Raw genomic sequence first — 16,337 nt, 5'->3', positions numbered from 1 at the left:
GGAAGAATTTAAAAAAGAATTTTAGCCCAAAACACAACTTTTTTTTCGAACCCACGATATTTTGTTGGTATATGAATTTTTTTAAATTTTTTCTATTTATTTTTGGACCCTCGACAGACAACCCAAAGTATCGGTATTTCTCAATATTTTTGTAAAAATAAAAAAAAATTATTAAAAATTAAGTTAAAAACTTACAATGTTATATGCAAACAATTCTATTTAGTACTGTTAAACAATATTTAAACATTTTTATATTTTTTCTTGGGTTACACTAGTATAGCTCCTTAAGACTGCCTTATAGGGCTCATAAGCTAATTCGACGTTGCTAGAGATAGTTTTCATCGTGCACATGAGCTGCGATCTGCGCTGGATTTAATAGCCGAAACCTAAGTGCGTGATCTCCTCAGCGCAAAAGGGCCGCTGGTGGTGGTAGGCAAATAAAAAACAGGAGGTTCTAAACATAACTTATAGGCTTGACCGTCCTTCTAGACTGGGCGGTGGAGTACTTATTGCCGTGGACTCCAACCTCACGCCAGAAGAAAAATCTTTTGAGAAATGTAAAAATATTGCATAAAGTTATCTTTTTGGAAGCTTTATTTATATAACATGCTCTTATATTCCGCCATCGCCTGAACTCTCAGATTATTTTAATCACCTTTACGCATTCAGCTGGTATATCTTCGCGATTTTAATTTAGTTTCCAATTGCATAGCTTATACGGGTATGACATTACATTGTTCGCCTCATTTATTGACGAATTCATTGAAGCTCACAGACAGAGACAATTATATGGATTCTGCTTGAGATTTTTTAATAATAAGGTCACGGTCACACTGCCTTTTTAACTTTAAATTCAAACTTTATTGTATTGTTTATTATATTGTGTTTATCCCGCTAATTTTAACGTTGAAAGGTTTTCCGTTGTTCCTTTAAATGGTAAAAAATATTTCGTATACATTTAAGTCTCGCTTTTTCATTCCGTTTAGTTGTACTTTTTAGATAAAATTTTGCTCGTTGATGTATCGGCTCAGGTTGTATTTAATAAAAAAACCCGGTGCACATTCTTACTATCGGGTATTGATTCTGACAATTTTTCTCATTCATTACTTATTGAAATCGTATAAGTTGTCTTGCTCGCACTTAGGTAAAATCGCATAGTTAAAAAAATAAATGAATGAGGTGAACAATGTAGTGTCATAAGCCCATTAGCACGCAGATTGATCCTTTACGTTTACCTTGCTCGCCTGAGACTGTCACGGCCTTTTGTCATACAGTTATATACAGCATTTCCCATTTTTCTGGCTCAATGGCCGACTTCTGGATTCAGCTTGGTGTGTTTATGGGTTTTCGAATTGATTAATTGGACAATTTTCCTGCGGTTGACTGTGTTGGGCAATTTAGGTGTTTCACAACCTTTAACCCAAAAATTCTTTGATCTTCGGTTCTGGTTTTTACTCCGCCATTCTCCTCTCGCGTTACATAGAACCTACTGGAAAATATTAGTTTAAATATTTTTTTTTAAATTTTGATTTATTATGAAAATGTGAAATTAAATAATAATAATAAGAAATCTGGCAGTACCAAGCATATCTCTTGTACATTATACACATCACTTGATTCTCACGGCAAAGGACTTCAGACCCATATTACTTAAGCTTTGGGTAGTTGATAAGTCTACATTCTAAGACCGTCACTGATTCAAAGCAAATATCAGCAGGACAGCATGCAGGGTCAAAATGAAAGTCAGCCAAAATTAGAAGTCAACCAGCTTCAAAGAAAAAGTTGCATTCTTAGACATAGAAGCTCGTTTATCGTACAGCCATAATCGAATATCTCGTTCATCTGGGAGTATAAATCCCGATTTTGAAATGCATACAAAAAATGCTGATAAGCTGAATCTGTACCCTTTACAAATAAACGTAAGATCTTACCTCTAAGCGATCAAACATTATACAACTGCAATTTCTCCTTTAGCAATAACGCCAGATGTTTGGGTCTAGAATAAGACAATCGTCTGAAATGGAGCCATCAACTGGAACTGGTGGAACGAATTGCATCTTTATGCATAAGAAGTGCCTTCGCAGCACCCTAATGCGCCTAATGCTTCTGCAGAAAGGTTTACAGAAGAAGTTTAGAAGAAATAAAACATATCTGTCGTGGAAGGCGATGAACAGTTCATATGAGGGATACAGGACATTGGTAATCTCAAACATATGGTCATGCTCGGCGGAAGTATCAATACAACTTTCTGAGATGGCTATGCAGTTTACTATAAGCCTAAAATGAGTTCCCTTGTGGTAATACGAATCCTAACAAGACTAGCAGATTGATCGCACTCAAAATAGCTTCTGCCGAAGCTGCAGGGACAAGGGGCTTATCGGATCTATGTATTGATCTAACTGAACTGGTCACTTAGGTAGACCAACTGCAAGAAACCTTCGCCGCAAGATTACTAACCCAAAAAAAAACAGGCCCTTCTAATTCATAATGAAATCGTATTTCTTCTTCCTGATAAAGTCATAGACTCCAGAGACTCACTATCACAAACTTTTAGTATGCCTCCAGCCCTTCAGAGACTTCTAAGAATATTACCGGCAATGAGGACCTGTCCAGAAACTTGTGAATCTTATCAAGGCGGCCATAACATATATGCGGTGTGAGATATCCGGACCTGCTAATGACACTTATAGGACTGCTTTTTTTAAGTCCCGCCAATTGAAAATTAAACGAGCATTCAGAATCGTTGTTAAATGCCTTCACCTATCAACGAATACTGAAGACATCAAAATTCATCTAGCCGTCGTTGGTCATGTGGTTTGAAAAATCTACAGGCCTAATAAATTTTGTATTGAACTTAAATCCTCGCCGAACAATGTGAAAGTCTATGACATTAAATCTTTGGCGTAGGTCACTATTGTCCCTCCTGTGCGTCGTGAAGACGTCGCCAGATAACTTTCAAAAAACCATAAATAAGTAAATGTGTTCCTGCCCCGATTCCTGTTTAGAGTGCCTGGGGTCCAGTTTTATCCACTACGGCTCTTTATTCCTACCCATTCTCCGCAACGATCGCCCTAGCCCTTCCCACCTTGTGCCAGTTCTGAACATCTTATCTCACTTATTTACCAGCTGATATTCATGATGATGAAAATTATGGAACTTCTTATGAACCAGTTTACCGGAAACTCGGATTAGGAATTATGTCTTATTTTGGTATTCGAGAATTTTTTTGGAACGCCTATGGTCTCACGGGCAAAAATCTTGAGCTAGAGCACTACTTATCCTCTAATTTAGTTGACGTCATGCTGATTAATGAAACACATTTTAGCAGTCATTCACATCTTAGGATTTTGGGCTACTCCAATACTCTCCTTATAGTACTAAATAAACTGCGAAATTTCAGGCCACTACAATTACATTGAGTGCAGAGTTGGGTGATTTGATTTCGGATTCTATCTACTACCCTCAATAAATTTTGCGACATCAGTCGCTAGTCTCCAAAAGCTGAACTTTTGACCATCTAAGGTATTCGAGTCATTTCACGAAATTTTTTTCATTGGTCGTTTTAAGAATCATCCTACGACTCTTATTGAACATGATGAATTCACTGGTTTGATGAATTCACTGGTTTGATGCTGTTCACACAGGGTATTGATGCTGTTGTTAAAGACCTTGCCGTAAAGATCAAGTCTGCAGCTGCCGCCCCATCTGCTTACATAATAACGACCTGACTTATTATACCTTGCTCGCTACGTTCCACCAAATTTATATTGGTTGATTGCCTTTGACCAAAAGGTGCTTGGGTTGTGTTGGGATCTTAAGGGTTTTATTTGTCTCCTTAAATGTAGCCTCGCGGCTTTTCCGCTACTGCAGCTCCCCGTCGCTGTCCTCTGCGGCGTCTGAATCGTGACGGCTTCACCGAGGCAAGGTGTATCGCCTAACAGGTAGAACTAGGTGCTGGCTCTTCGCTTAGCCACCTTTATCGCAGACTTCCTAAGATCTATCTGAATTGTGTCGGCAGAGTGTACCGCCCAGCAAATATAACTAGGTTCTGGTTATCCGCCCAGCCACCTTTATTGCAGAATCTACGCAAGGAATCATAGTGTTCGATTTAACCACGACTTAGCACCCGTTGGACCTCAGCGATGTATTCTCAGCCTTGTACACTTGCCGCCGTTCGGCGTCTTGACTTTGCGATCTTGATCCTGACAATCGGCTCTTGATTAACTTGTAACTGCTCTCGCGTACACGCACTCGCTTTGATTCTCGCACTATTACTTCGGGGTGAGCTGGGCTTGCGCCGCTGTTTTATAGGCTGCGATGGTCCCGTTATTCGTCTTCTCCAGCTCACGTGATCGGGTCCAAGGTCCACTGTTGTACCGATTCACAATGCGTCCTCTTCGTGCGGGTTCGAAGTCTGCCCTTTTACCGTACGACCTGGTTGCCCTTGCCGTATGAGGATCCAATGTAAAGCTCTATACCGTTAGTTTTGCGATGTCTCCGCTTTGCTTTGGTCCAAGGTCCGTTGTTTACAGTTATATGCCCTGGAATACTGGCTCTGGTTAGGCATACGTGAGCATTACGTGACGTTGGATGCGTACGCGTCTTGCAGAGGACTAAGCTGTTTTGAAAACAGGAGATGCTTTATTGAGAAAATAACTTTACGAGGTCAATTCGGACTTCTTCCTCCGCAAACTTGGTGCGATTGATCCAGATGCTGATCGTGGCTTTGAAGTGTGCAATTGCACTCGTGGGCTTAAGAGACAGCCACTTAAAAAGCTGCCCTTACTCTGGTTCGGTGGTACTTGTATATATATTATAGCTGACTCTCTTGACTAAGCGTAGAGTTGACACATCTAAGAAATGAAAGTCCACACGATATACCGATATACCATAAATCTGTATTTTTTGGATATTACCACGAGGTGAGAGTTAGGCTTATGCTGGCAGATACTTGCTAACGTGATATAAGTAAGTTAGTAAAATTTTTGGCTTTGTAGATCACCCACTTCTTAGTAGACCCGACCGCCAAAAATCCTCCAGCTGAACTCTCCGCCGGCTGGGCAATGGGCACTGCAGCAGCACTGTGATGTCAGCAAAAAATGTCAGTGAGCAGCGTGATTGCTACCACCGGCGGGCACGAGGAAGAGGAGTCCTCTCTGGGTGTCGCCAGCGGCACCTCTAAAATGATGGAATCATGTCATATCACTTTCAACGCTACTGCCACAATCAGAACAGCATCGCTTAACACAGGCGCCATAGTCGAAGCAGACTCGGACCTGGAGAGCGTGCTTCTATACCCCAGGTACGGGAATATGGGGGGCGTGGCTGCAACCTGCAGCCTCAAAAAGCGCCACCCTGGGGACAAGGACGCCCACTCGTTTCAGGCAGGCGAGGTGGAGAAGGACCTAGGCCTTTATAGTGTGATGGAGGCTACCCAGGACCTGAAGCTGGTCTGCTCGGATGAGGAGAAGGACGGTGACCTGACAGTGATAGTCAACCCGTCGTGCGGAGGTGAACCGGGTACCCATGACACTTATGGTGTTGCAGCTCAATTTCCATAAGAAAAAGATCGCGTCGACGGAGCTCCTCTTTGCCTTGAAGCAGGGATCCGTTCACATAGCTTTGGTCCAGGAACCATGGATCGCCTTAAAGTCTTCAAATTAAAATCTATTTTACTCACCGCTGGTCAGCGGGAACAGGACCGCCACCCTAGTGCGGAAGGATATAAACGCTAGCCTTATGTCTCATTACAGCTCTGTTGACTTATCTGTTGTGATGCTAGAGAGCGAGAAGAACCGCCTTCTGGTAGCTTCCTGCTACATGACGCACGATAGTACAACACCACTCGAGGAAGTAAGAAGCTTGATAGAGCCCGAAAAACCAGCAACACAAAAGGCCAAGATACCAACGCACACCATAACGAGTGGGGGAGCCCTGACATCAACGTAACACTGGTGGCGGGACAAAATACTGAGGTATCTGGATGGAGAGTCTTCGAGAGACCATCCTTTTCAGACCATAAGTATATTCGGTTCGAAAAACACTCCAAAGCTAGCTACCCCCGAAACACGAACTGGGATAAGTTCAAGAGGTAAGAGGTACTCTGATAACTCTGCATTTGGGCAGAGTCCGCACATTTTGGCGACCGTGAAAGGACTCTGCATTCGGCAAGTCCCAACATAAATCCTATTCGCACACAGAATCATTCACTCTGCATTCGGGGGAGAAATAGATTCCAGCATCGCTAGACCGCCAGAATACTTGGTGTATTTTCGGCACGCATTGCACTTTTTCGGCCCATTGGCAGTGCATTTGGCATCATCTTTGGATCTCCGGAAACATCGTTGGATCACCGGAATTATCGCCACTGGTTCGTTGTGAATACCTGCACACCTCATAACCGGCGCAAGTACAGTTTCGCAAGCTAAGGAGCAGCGGCACAAAGGGGACGAAAAACCGTAAGCTAGACTCGCAAATGCAATCGCTGTTTTTGTCATTCCACTCAGACCATATACACACATTCTTGTGCAGCTGGTCTGCAAAAAAATGAGCCAAACATTGAGTTACTCTCCCAAGCATTGGAGTGTTTCTTTTTCTCCCTCAGAACCAAAGGGCATTGCCAACATATTCGGATAAGGTATTGTTTCGCTCAATAATTGCTCCATAATCACACTCAGTTTTCGCTCATTAACCCTTTTGCAATATGAATACGCCTGCTGATACTGAACTAGTGTCTTTAAGACAACAAAAGGAATACAGTTCAGCGAAACATAGTTAATCTCAAAGCTCGCATCGAACCGAAGAAAGACCTTGCTGCCCTTGAATGCCAGTCACAAACTTTGGAATCGTATTTTAAGCAAACTCTTCAAATTCAATCGCAGATCGAACGGTCAAGAATTGGAGGACATATTCATAGACACCAAGGCAATTATCATCACTCGTACAAACAACAAAGAAGGACCAGCCAGAAGATGCAAGCTTCTTCAATTCATCGGTAAAGTACGCAACTGAGCACCATAATCGTTTACCATCGCTAAAGCTACCTAAATTTGACGGGAAGTATGGTGACCATATAAAGTTTATCATTGCCTTTACTAGCATGGTACATGATGACGCTTCAATATCAGCTGATGACAAACTCAACTTCTTGCTTAGCTGTTTGTCTGAAGAAGCTCTGAGTGTCATAGCCCCTTTTCAAGTGTCCGAAATCAATTGCCCTAAGGCGTTAAAGCAGTGAAAGGAGCGCTACGATAAAAAGGTTTTGAATTTCATAGAGCACATTTCTAGCTTAATCGATATTCAAATGATGAAAAGATCTGATCACACAGTTCCTGGTTGTATCTTAGATACCGTTTCCGCGCTGCGTGAATCGTTCAAAATTATTCTACGATCGGGCTCAAGAATACGAAGGAGCAGGAATCCACACAAGCTTTTTCCATGCTTTCGCGTCATTCGATGCGCGCTTTAATTCCTACGGCAGTAGTGTTGATTAGGGATAAGTTCGGAATATTTCAGCCAGCCAGAGCTTTGCTTGACTTAGGCTCTGAAATAAATTGCATCTCTGAAGAGTTGGCCAAGCTCCTTCAGCTCAGATTCGAAAGACAGAAGTATGACATTTCTGGCATAGGCGATGTCAGAACGCAGATGAGATTTTCTGTCTCAACCACTATTCCATCACGACTATCAGTAAATGAATTGCATTTACCATTCGATGTAGCGAAGACAATATCGCTTAATCAGCCAGAGCATTTCGTTGACACTTCACAGTGGAACATACCTACAGAGATTGACCTTGCAGTTCCTGGATTCTACATGCCTCTCAAGATTGATTTACTCATCAGCACACAAGAGTTTTTTGATTTACTTTCAAATGGCAAACTTTCTGTGGGTCCTGGCCTTCCTTGCCTGGTCAATACTGCACTTGGTTGGATCGTTGGCGGAAAGGTTTCTGAAATTCCGCAATCACTAAACGTCACATGCAACATGGCACGTTCCACAAAGCTGCAAGATGCATTAGAAAGGTTTTGGCAAATAGAGAAGTTTGATTCGTACCATAATTGTTTCACCGTAGAAGTGGAGGAATGCGAACGGCATTATTTGGCAAACACAAAAATTCTCACATCTGGACGGGTCCAAGTTTGCTTGACCTTTAAAGAGAACCCTTACAAGCTAGGAAAGTCTTTAAAAATTGCCAAATCACGGTTTCTGCAAAATGAACGCAGGTTGAACCGCAACCCGTTGTTAAGGGGGATGTATGTACGTGAAATTCATTAAGGAATACATACTATGATCACATGCAATTGGCATATGAATTCGACTCTCAGAAGACCCTTTATGTTATCCCGCATCATGGAGTCCTTAGATCAGAAACACGACTACCAAGCTGCATTTTGTGTTTGATGCATCATGCAAAACAACGTCGAACCATTCTTTGAATGAGTTGTTGATGATAGGGCCAAGCATCCAGCAAAATCTTATCTTAACACTTCTAGCTTTTCGCTTACATCGTCATGCACTTGTAGCTGATATTCAAGTATCACCAGACGATCGTATGTGTCAGCTTGTTCTCTGAAGAGAATCCTCTGCTGCGCCTCTAATATTGTTTCAGCTCAACACTCTCACGTTCGGCATGTCCTGCGCACCATTTCTAGCTTGAAATATATTGCGGATCACTTCTCACTTCCCATCGGAGCAGCCGTACTTAAGGAAGTGATGTACGTCGATGACCTCCTTACTGGAGCAGACAGAGCCGAAGAGCTTCATCTCAAGGCTTCAGGGGTCACCAGCATAGTTTCTAAGGCTGGATTAGAGCTTGCAATTTGGAACACAAGCAAAATACAAGGCAACGGAGCAGAGTTTCAATTCAAGGTTGATACCAAAGATATAACGAAGACATTGGGCATTTTGTGGCAGACCGAACTATATATGTTCTGTTTTAGGTATACACTACCTACAATAACTGTCATCACCAAGCGGAGCATCGTTTCACTTGTGGCTCACCTGTACAATTTGCTAGGGCTCATATCACCAGTCGTGTTTCGAAGCAAAATATTGGTCCAAGAGTTGTGGATGCACCGTCTAAGCTGGGACGATCCACTTCCCTCGGAGCTTTAATCCCAGTGGAAGCGAATAGAAGAAGATTTCCACAATCTTCAAATACACGAATTTTCAGATGCATCGCAGCGAGCTTTTCTCTGTTGCCTATATCTACAAACAGACTTAAATGGAGAGTTTAAATCAATACTAATTACCAAAGTCTAAAGTGGCCCCAATAAAGGCAATGCCGCGGCTAGAATTGTGTGCTGCATATTTATTGTGTCAAACATGGGTCAAGGTTAAGGAAAAATTCGAAAAAATACATTTATAACGTTTTCTTTTGGACAGATTCAAGAATTGTTCTACAGTGGCTAACCATGCACTCGTCCAGGCTAAACTGTTTCGTCACCAACCGGATTTCTGAGATGCAATCAACCACTTCAAACATTATTTGGAGGCACGTTCCGGGCAAGGACAATTCCGCGGACATATTATAGTTTCAAGAGGCTGCGCAGCATCTGAGCTCAGGACACCGAAGAAGAGTTGGAGCTGCGAAAATCAACAGTCCTCACATTCGATTACATTATCAACATGTTCTCATCCTATCGGCGCATTTGGCGAGTCATAGCTTTTGTGTTGCGCGTCTTCAACCGAATCAAAGCCAACAGGAAATTGAACCTAGTCGATGTTATACATACATCAGCAACTGAATTGCAATGCGCGTTCAAGCACATCGTATCACATACCCAGCAGAAGACCTTTTTCAACGAAAATCAGCACATCAAGGAAAACAAGATTTTAAAACCCGAATTTCAAAAAAATTCCTAGCAGCGACTGACGGATCAAACCGTTCTCTAACAGTATTAGGTGTAGGAGGCCGCTTAGCCAAGAAGCCCATTTCACTCGATGCCAAATTTCCTGTTCTTCTTCCAAAGGATCATTGCTTAATGAAATGAAATTTGTTGAATATCTGCACCGGCAGCACATGCACGCTGGAACAAAGGCTCTCATTGGAATTCTGCGACTCCAGGCTTGGATTGTAAACGCCAGAGAAATCGTTCGAAAGATTGTACGGCGCTAAGCCTCGTTTAATGGAACAAATAATAGGATCACTTCCAGGTGATCGCTTTCATTCACAACGACCTTTTTTTGCTGTTGGAGTCCACCTATGTGGACCATTTGCCACATCATACCGCATTCGAAGCAAAGTGCCATATAAAACATGCCGTGCCGTGTTTATATGCTTTTCGTCAAAAGCAATCCACATAGAACTTATAACCGATCTGTTTACTAATAACTTTTTTCTTTGTTTAAAGCGTTCGTCAGTCGCAGAGGCGTCCCACTACTAATTAATTTCGTCGGGGCAAGATCTCAGCTCGAGGACTTAAGCAGCAGCTGTTTGACGAAGCCAACACATTGAATGTGCATAACTTCAGCAGCATCGTGGGATTTGAATTGATCCCTCCGCGAGCTCCCCACTTTGGCGGCTTGTGGGAGTCCGCAGTGAAGTTCATCAAGACCTTGATGATCAAAAACTTGGGCAACACTGGGCTAACGTACGAGGAGCTTCAATTGATTGCAATCGAGGCGGAGGAACTCTTAAACTTAAGACCAATGGCATCCCTACTTGAAAACCCAAAGGATGGAGAGGCACTTAGCACAGCGCACCTGCTGATTGGGTTGTCTTTGATGGGAGCTATGGAGGCGTGATTATTTACACACACTTCAGACGCGCTCCAAATGGCTCAAAACCGATGCCAACATTCAAATTGGCCAAATTGTAATAATTCACGATGATAATACACCTCCCCAGGAGTGGGTCCTGGGTCGCATCACCAACACGCATTTCGGAGCTGATGGACGAGTAAGAGTGGGCGAGATCAAGGTGAAAAGTGAAACCTTTCGTAGACCCATCTGCAAGATAGCGCTCCTGCCTGAGCAAATTGGTGCTTGAATACTCCTTGGATCATTTAACGGGCGGAGAGTGTTCGATAACATCATAACTGAATGCCAATTTATTATTATTTGTTTATAAATAACTTTGTTTAAAAACAGTTGATTAATTTGAATTCTTTGCCATCTTGTACTACTTAATTACCCCTGTAATCATATGTTTGTATTTTGAATTCGCTCTTATCAGTGCATATTAGAGATCGAAACAACTCGGACGTTTTACTCTGATAACGTTGCATTTGGGCAGAGTCCGCACACCCAATTTTGAACTGATTTTACAATTGCATTATTCTTATAACTATCGGTGACAGCGAGGCTAGCAGCGAAAGTGGACTTCCATCAGAAGATTTTGATTGGTTGAAATTGTGGCCTGATGAATAGGTTGTCAGGCCGCATCTTTTCTTTATTAAATTTGGATTTGGCAAAGCTTTCATGCTGATAAACCCATGCTGGACCCTTAGTTTTACAAGTTTATAATTTGCTTATGTCTGTCGTCGGTAAAGGCGTGTTAAATGTTTATAATAAGAGGACTGTTGATAACAGGCGTGGGAAATGTTTATGTCCAATGTTATGTCTGATTAATTTGAATAAATCCTTTAGTCGGCTCTGAAATGTTATGTTTGACAAATGATGTAATTGGTATCTCGGGATTTACAGACTGGGCTTGATGTCTAGAGTATTTGGTAATACGTCAACTATATACCTATCCAGGATATATTCCACAGAAGCCCGAAGCATTTCATTGGGCCCAAGCAGTTTGTGAAAGGTACATTTGAGTGGTTAAATTATGCATTAATCAGTTGGCAGTGCGCTGATAGTTGTCTTTGGAAACGAAATTATATTTGTAAATAAGTTGACATTTCTTGTGTAAAGTCTTTCTTTTGAATTAAAGTTAAGACAAAGATGAATTAAATTAAATTTTCGTGGAAATTATTAATAAATAGATCAATCAATTTTTGTATAAACAATACCTTCGCGTTTCTAATTAATTATGTACAGTTTAATTCTGAATTGCTTTTGTTATTAAACTACTAACATGAATTTGAATAAATATATATATTCTGCCTCAGTACATAATGCCTATGAAATATACAGTATAAACATGATGTGACATCAAGACAGGGGTAATGCAAACGTGTTCCATACATAACCAAGGTAGGGAGGATAGAGCGGAATGTGTGTTCGCTTACACCGATGATTCCATACACACATCTAAACATCGTCGCTAAATTCGTTCTTCCTACTATCTGCGCTGTTTCGCATATTTTGCTGGTCATCGAGAACATTTGAGTAGGGTCAGGAAGTGCACTTATCATTTATTCGATTGTAAGTAGATGGAGAATATAGGGAGAGGAAAAACCCAGAACCCAGTACCGACGAGCTGAGCCCAGAGCGCAGCATAGTGCACTGAACCTCCGATTCCTTCTCCAGCTAAAAAAAAACTTGTTCTCGTGTCAAGCCAAAAATCGTGACTGATACTCTAAGTGACTGCTTTTTGGATAGATTTGCTATTGTAAACTATCTTGGCGTCCTTCGTGATCCAAAACTAAAGTTTTCCGATCACATTTCGTACAAATTAATAAAGCTATGAGGGTGTTTGTAATTATTAGAAGGTGGTCAAAGAAATTTGATGATCCCAATGTCATTAAGACTTGATATACTTCGCTAGTTTGTCCATTTCTGGATTACTGTTCTGCCGTCTGGAGTCTGTAATATGGAATACTTATTGACCGCATTGAATCAGTACAAAAAAACTTTTTACTTTTTGTTTACGGCGCCTTCACTGGGATGCAAATCTTACATTACCTCCTTTTACAGTAGACTACTATTATAATTATATTCCCCTGATATCTTTTTAGATCTAGTTATGATTTACATAAGCCTTTCAGAGCATTATGTCCCGATTAAAACAGACTTTATTCTATAATATCAAATTCTGATTGACTGCCGCTCTCAACGTTTATATACTCCGCCACTAACGCTAATTTAGCTCCTACTTTTTCACCGAATTTGCCGTACGACACACGGCTGCGCCCCTCGGCCGGTAGAGCGAATAGTGAGCCGTTAGACTTCACGCGACAAAAAAAAAACGAACATGTCGATTTCTATTCTCTAATCCGGCGAGATGAGCTGGCATGTTTTTAGATCACTGGGACAAAGATGTATAATTCTTATTGTTTTTTTATATTAAATAAAAAAATCATCCTTATTAAGACTAAAGTCCCTAAAATCTGGAATTTTTGGCATTGCTATATTCTGAAGCCGGCATGACTTCATCCTTATTAAAACTAAAGTCCCTAACATCTGGAATTGCTTTATTCTGGCGCGAGTTATATTGGCAGGAAATGGAGGCGTACACCTGGAAATGTTAATTCAGGGACCAGCCTTGTCTGCAAAAGCCTTTCAACTCTTCAAGAGTGTTTAGGGAAAACCCGCCCTAAGAAGTTTGAGATATAACGCCAAATTTTAAAGACATTTCACGATCAGTAGCGGTCACTATAAATGAAGGCGAAATATTATTCCAGACTGATGATTCAGGAGGGGAGCATTCCATCGCGTACATTTTCTAATGTTATTTTATTGTTTTTCGTAAGTAAGGGGTACCTTATTAAGTCTTATTAGATAAGTCGATTTTTAAATTCGTTTTTCCACGTTACGTGCAAATGGACAATTAAAAAGATGTTAGAAAAAAGATTTTCTTTAGCGTTCCAAATGCGAAGTCATCCAAAACATTACTGGAAATATAAGTAAATTGATTAACTGAAATCGGGGAAATGAATGTAGGTTAGTTTATTGCAATGTATTTTGTTTGTTATTTCTTTTAGTAGAGGTCTATATCATAACAAAACGGAAACACGAGATAAAATGTAGTGGCAGTCGCACTTTCAACATACGAAATTTCTGATATCGAATTTTGTTGCCAAAATGGTAGAGCAGCGTTTAAAGCGTTTAAAAATTTTGTGGACGAGTTTATGTATTTTTTATTTATTTATTTGTATTTCCTTTTTTATAATATTTGTATTTATATTATATATTTTTGGAAGTGTGTCACTTACGCTTGTTAAAATTGTGGAGCACTCTTAATTGTTTTAAGGCGATGTGGAAGCTCATTTAAAAACGTCAAGTGTAGACAAAGAACTGATTTTCAGAGGCTCAGTTAGGCTGCTTGGTATTAACACTGACATTTTTTTTTAATCGTACCGGTTAAAAAAATCTTAATAAGTTATAGTTTGACAATTTGCAAAAACAAACGCAATTCCCCAAAGAAATAAATGTTTGCCAATTGGAAAAAATAAAAAAACAAGAAAGAAAGCAAACTTCGGCAAGCCGAAGTTCATATACCCTTGCAGCTATTGCAAGAATTAAAAATTTTTAAAAAAATTAAAATTTTGATTTACTTGCGTATGTGTTTAAAAACTTGAAGCTGTGATGATTTGCAGCTCAATTATTAGATAGTTATTTTATATATTTTTATTGTTCCTATGGGAGCTATATGATATACTCGTCCGATTTTGATGAAATTTAAACCGTAATTCTGAAATATTCAACCATTACTATATGTCGAAGAACTAAAAAAAAATTTAAAAAACAGCAAAGATATAATTTTTTTTTATTTTTTTTTCGATTGTTCCTATGGGAGCTATATGCTATAGTCGTCCGATCCGGCTCGTTCCGACTTATATACTACCTGCAATAGAAAGACAACTTTTGGGAAAGTTTCATGCAGATAGCTTTAAAACTGAGAGACTAGTTTGCGTAGAAACGGACGGACAGACGGACGGACAGACGGACAGACGGACATGGCTAGATCGACTCGCCTAGTGATGCTGATCAAGAATATATATACTTTATAGGGTCGGAGATGTCTCCTTCAGTGCGTTGCAAACTTCTGACTGAAATTATAATACCCTCTGCAAGGGTATAAAGATACATTTGGAAACGAACCTGATAGAAAAAATGTTTCCGGTTCGGTTCCGGTTCATTACCGAAATAAATCGTCGCTCCGGTTAATGGTTTGGATCGTTTTAAAAAAATTCTAAGCTCGCTTTTATAAGAGTTTGCGCATACTAAGTCTTTTAGAGACTCAATTGGTTAATGAGAAATTTGTAACGACACCTCAATCATCTTAATCCAATACTCCGTTCTGTAACGACCCTGTTTCGAGAGGCTTTATTGCTCGCCGTGGCCAGGATTCGAGAAAGAAATTTAATTCCTCTATAGATCGTTTACCTCCTTAATGATGACACAGAGATAGTGATATGGAGTATGCTTATATTTTCTAAGGTTCATAATAGCTAAGATTACAATAGGTAAGGCGTTCTCTATACTTGTCGTCTCGACTGCTTTGGCGCTGCGCAAGAACCAAGCTGTGCTACTGCTTGCTACATGGTGTCGGCGCTGGGGAAGGGCCGAGCTCTGCTTAATGTAGTGCGTATAGTCGGTCGAGTATGTCGGTGTATGTCGGTATGTAGTGTTCTGGGTCGTTGGAATAAACGATCTACTTGGTTTTCTAGTAAGATTTGGGAGTGTAGTGCATCACGAGTTTTCGACCTGCCGTTATTCCGTGCCGTTTCCGGGTCGGGAACCAAATGTGTCTTCTGGGGGAACTCACTGAGCTGAGCCTGAACTCCGAGACCAGCCTGGGCTCAATGATGTGCTTATATATGCGACGGTTAGTGTGACCAGTGTGGGCGATGGTGATAATCCCGCTTTCAATAGCTTGTTATCGGGGTTTCGCCGATGACTGTTTTCTTTGGATATCTCCGCCGGATTTCTGTGACCAGATGTTGTTTGTGTTGGGGTGCGCGATTCAAAAGTTTTACGGGTTTGTTCTTGTTCGTGGAGGTGGGGCGTCGCAGCTCAAGAGAAATGAAACCTTGTATCCTCCTGTTTGTTTATCTGTTCGATGTTTTAGTTCTGTCGTTCTCTAACAGTTCTGACGTTCTCTCTGTCTCTGTCATCTAGCTGCAGCAGAGCAGCGGCCGACCAGTGGCTGAGCAGCGGCAGATTGGCGGTAGAGCGGCGGGTGACGACTTAATATCTTCTAAAGTATGTAATAGCTGGATTTTGAAAATTTGTCTATCTATAGATAAGACCAAAACACACACACTTAGTGCAACAGTAAGTAAAACGAAAATACAAGCAATGGTAGTATAAAATCCTTTCATCTATTGGAAAAATTAAGTATTCGTTAAAACATGCAAATTTCGAATTATATGCGTATACCTATTTTTAATAATATTAGAGCTATGATGGTTTTCAGCTTAATTATTCGATCATTTCTAGGACGGTCAAACGATATGGTTTTACTATATTAATAGCATTAACTGACAAGTTATTTATTTTTT

General features: G+C 40.7%; 1 protein-coding gene across 3 annotated transcripts in view; it reads right to left on the bottom strand.

The window, feature by feature from the left end:
* Positions 1 to 16,337, bottom strand: part of LOC128263953 (meiosis regulator and mRNA stability factor 1-like) — a 518,128-nt gene that overhangs the window by 162,056 nt on the left and 339,735 nt on the right. The window contains exon 1 of one of the 3 annotated variants that reach the window (XM_052999233.1): positions 1,236 to 1,285. The exons of the other annotated variants lie outside the window; for them this stretch is intronic. Within the exon in view, the coding sequence (XP_052855193.1) occupies positions 1,236 to 1,270 (35 nt within the window). The 5' untranslated portion in view covers positions 1,271 to 1,285. Of the gene's footprint in view, positions 1 to 1,235; positions 1,286 to 16,337 lie in introns of those variants that run through there. 3 annotated transcript variants of the gene reach the window in all.

This window comes from Drosophila gunungcola, unplaced genomic scaffold (genome assembly GCF_025200985.1).
Source record: "Drosophila gunungcola strain Sukarami unplaced genomic scaffold, Dgunungcola_SK_2 000033F, whole genome shotgun sequence".
NCBI lineage: Eukaryota > Metazoa > Arthropoda > Insecta > Diptera > Drosophilidae > Drosophila > Drosophila gunungcola.
This window is presented reverse-complemented; position numbering and strand designations above follow the sequence as displayed.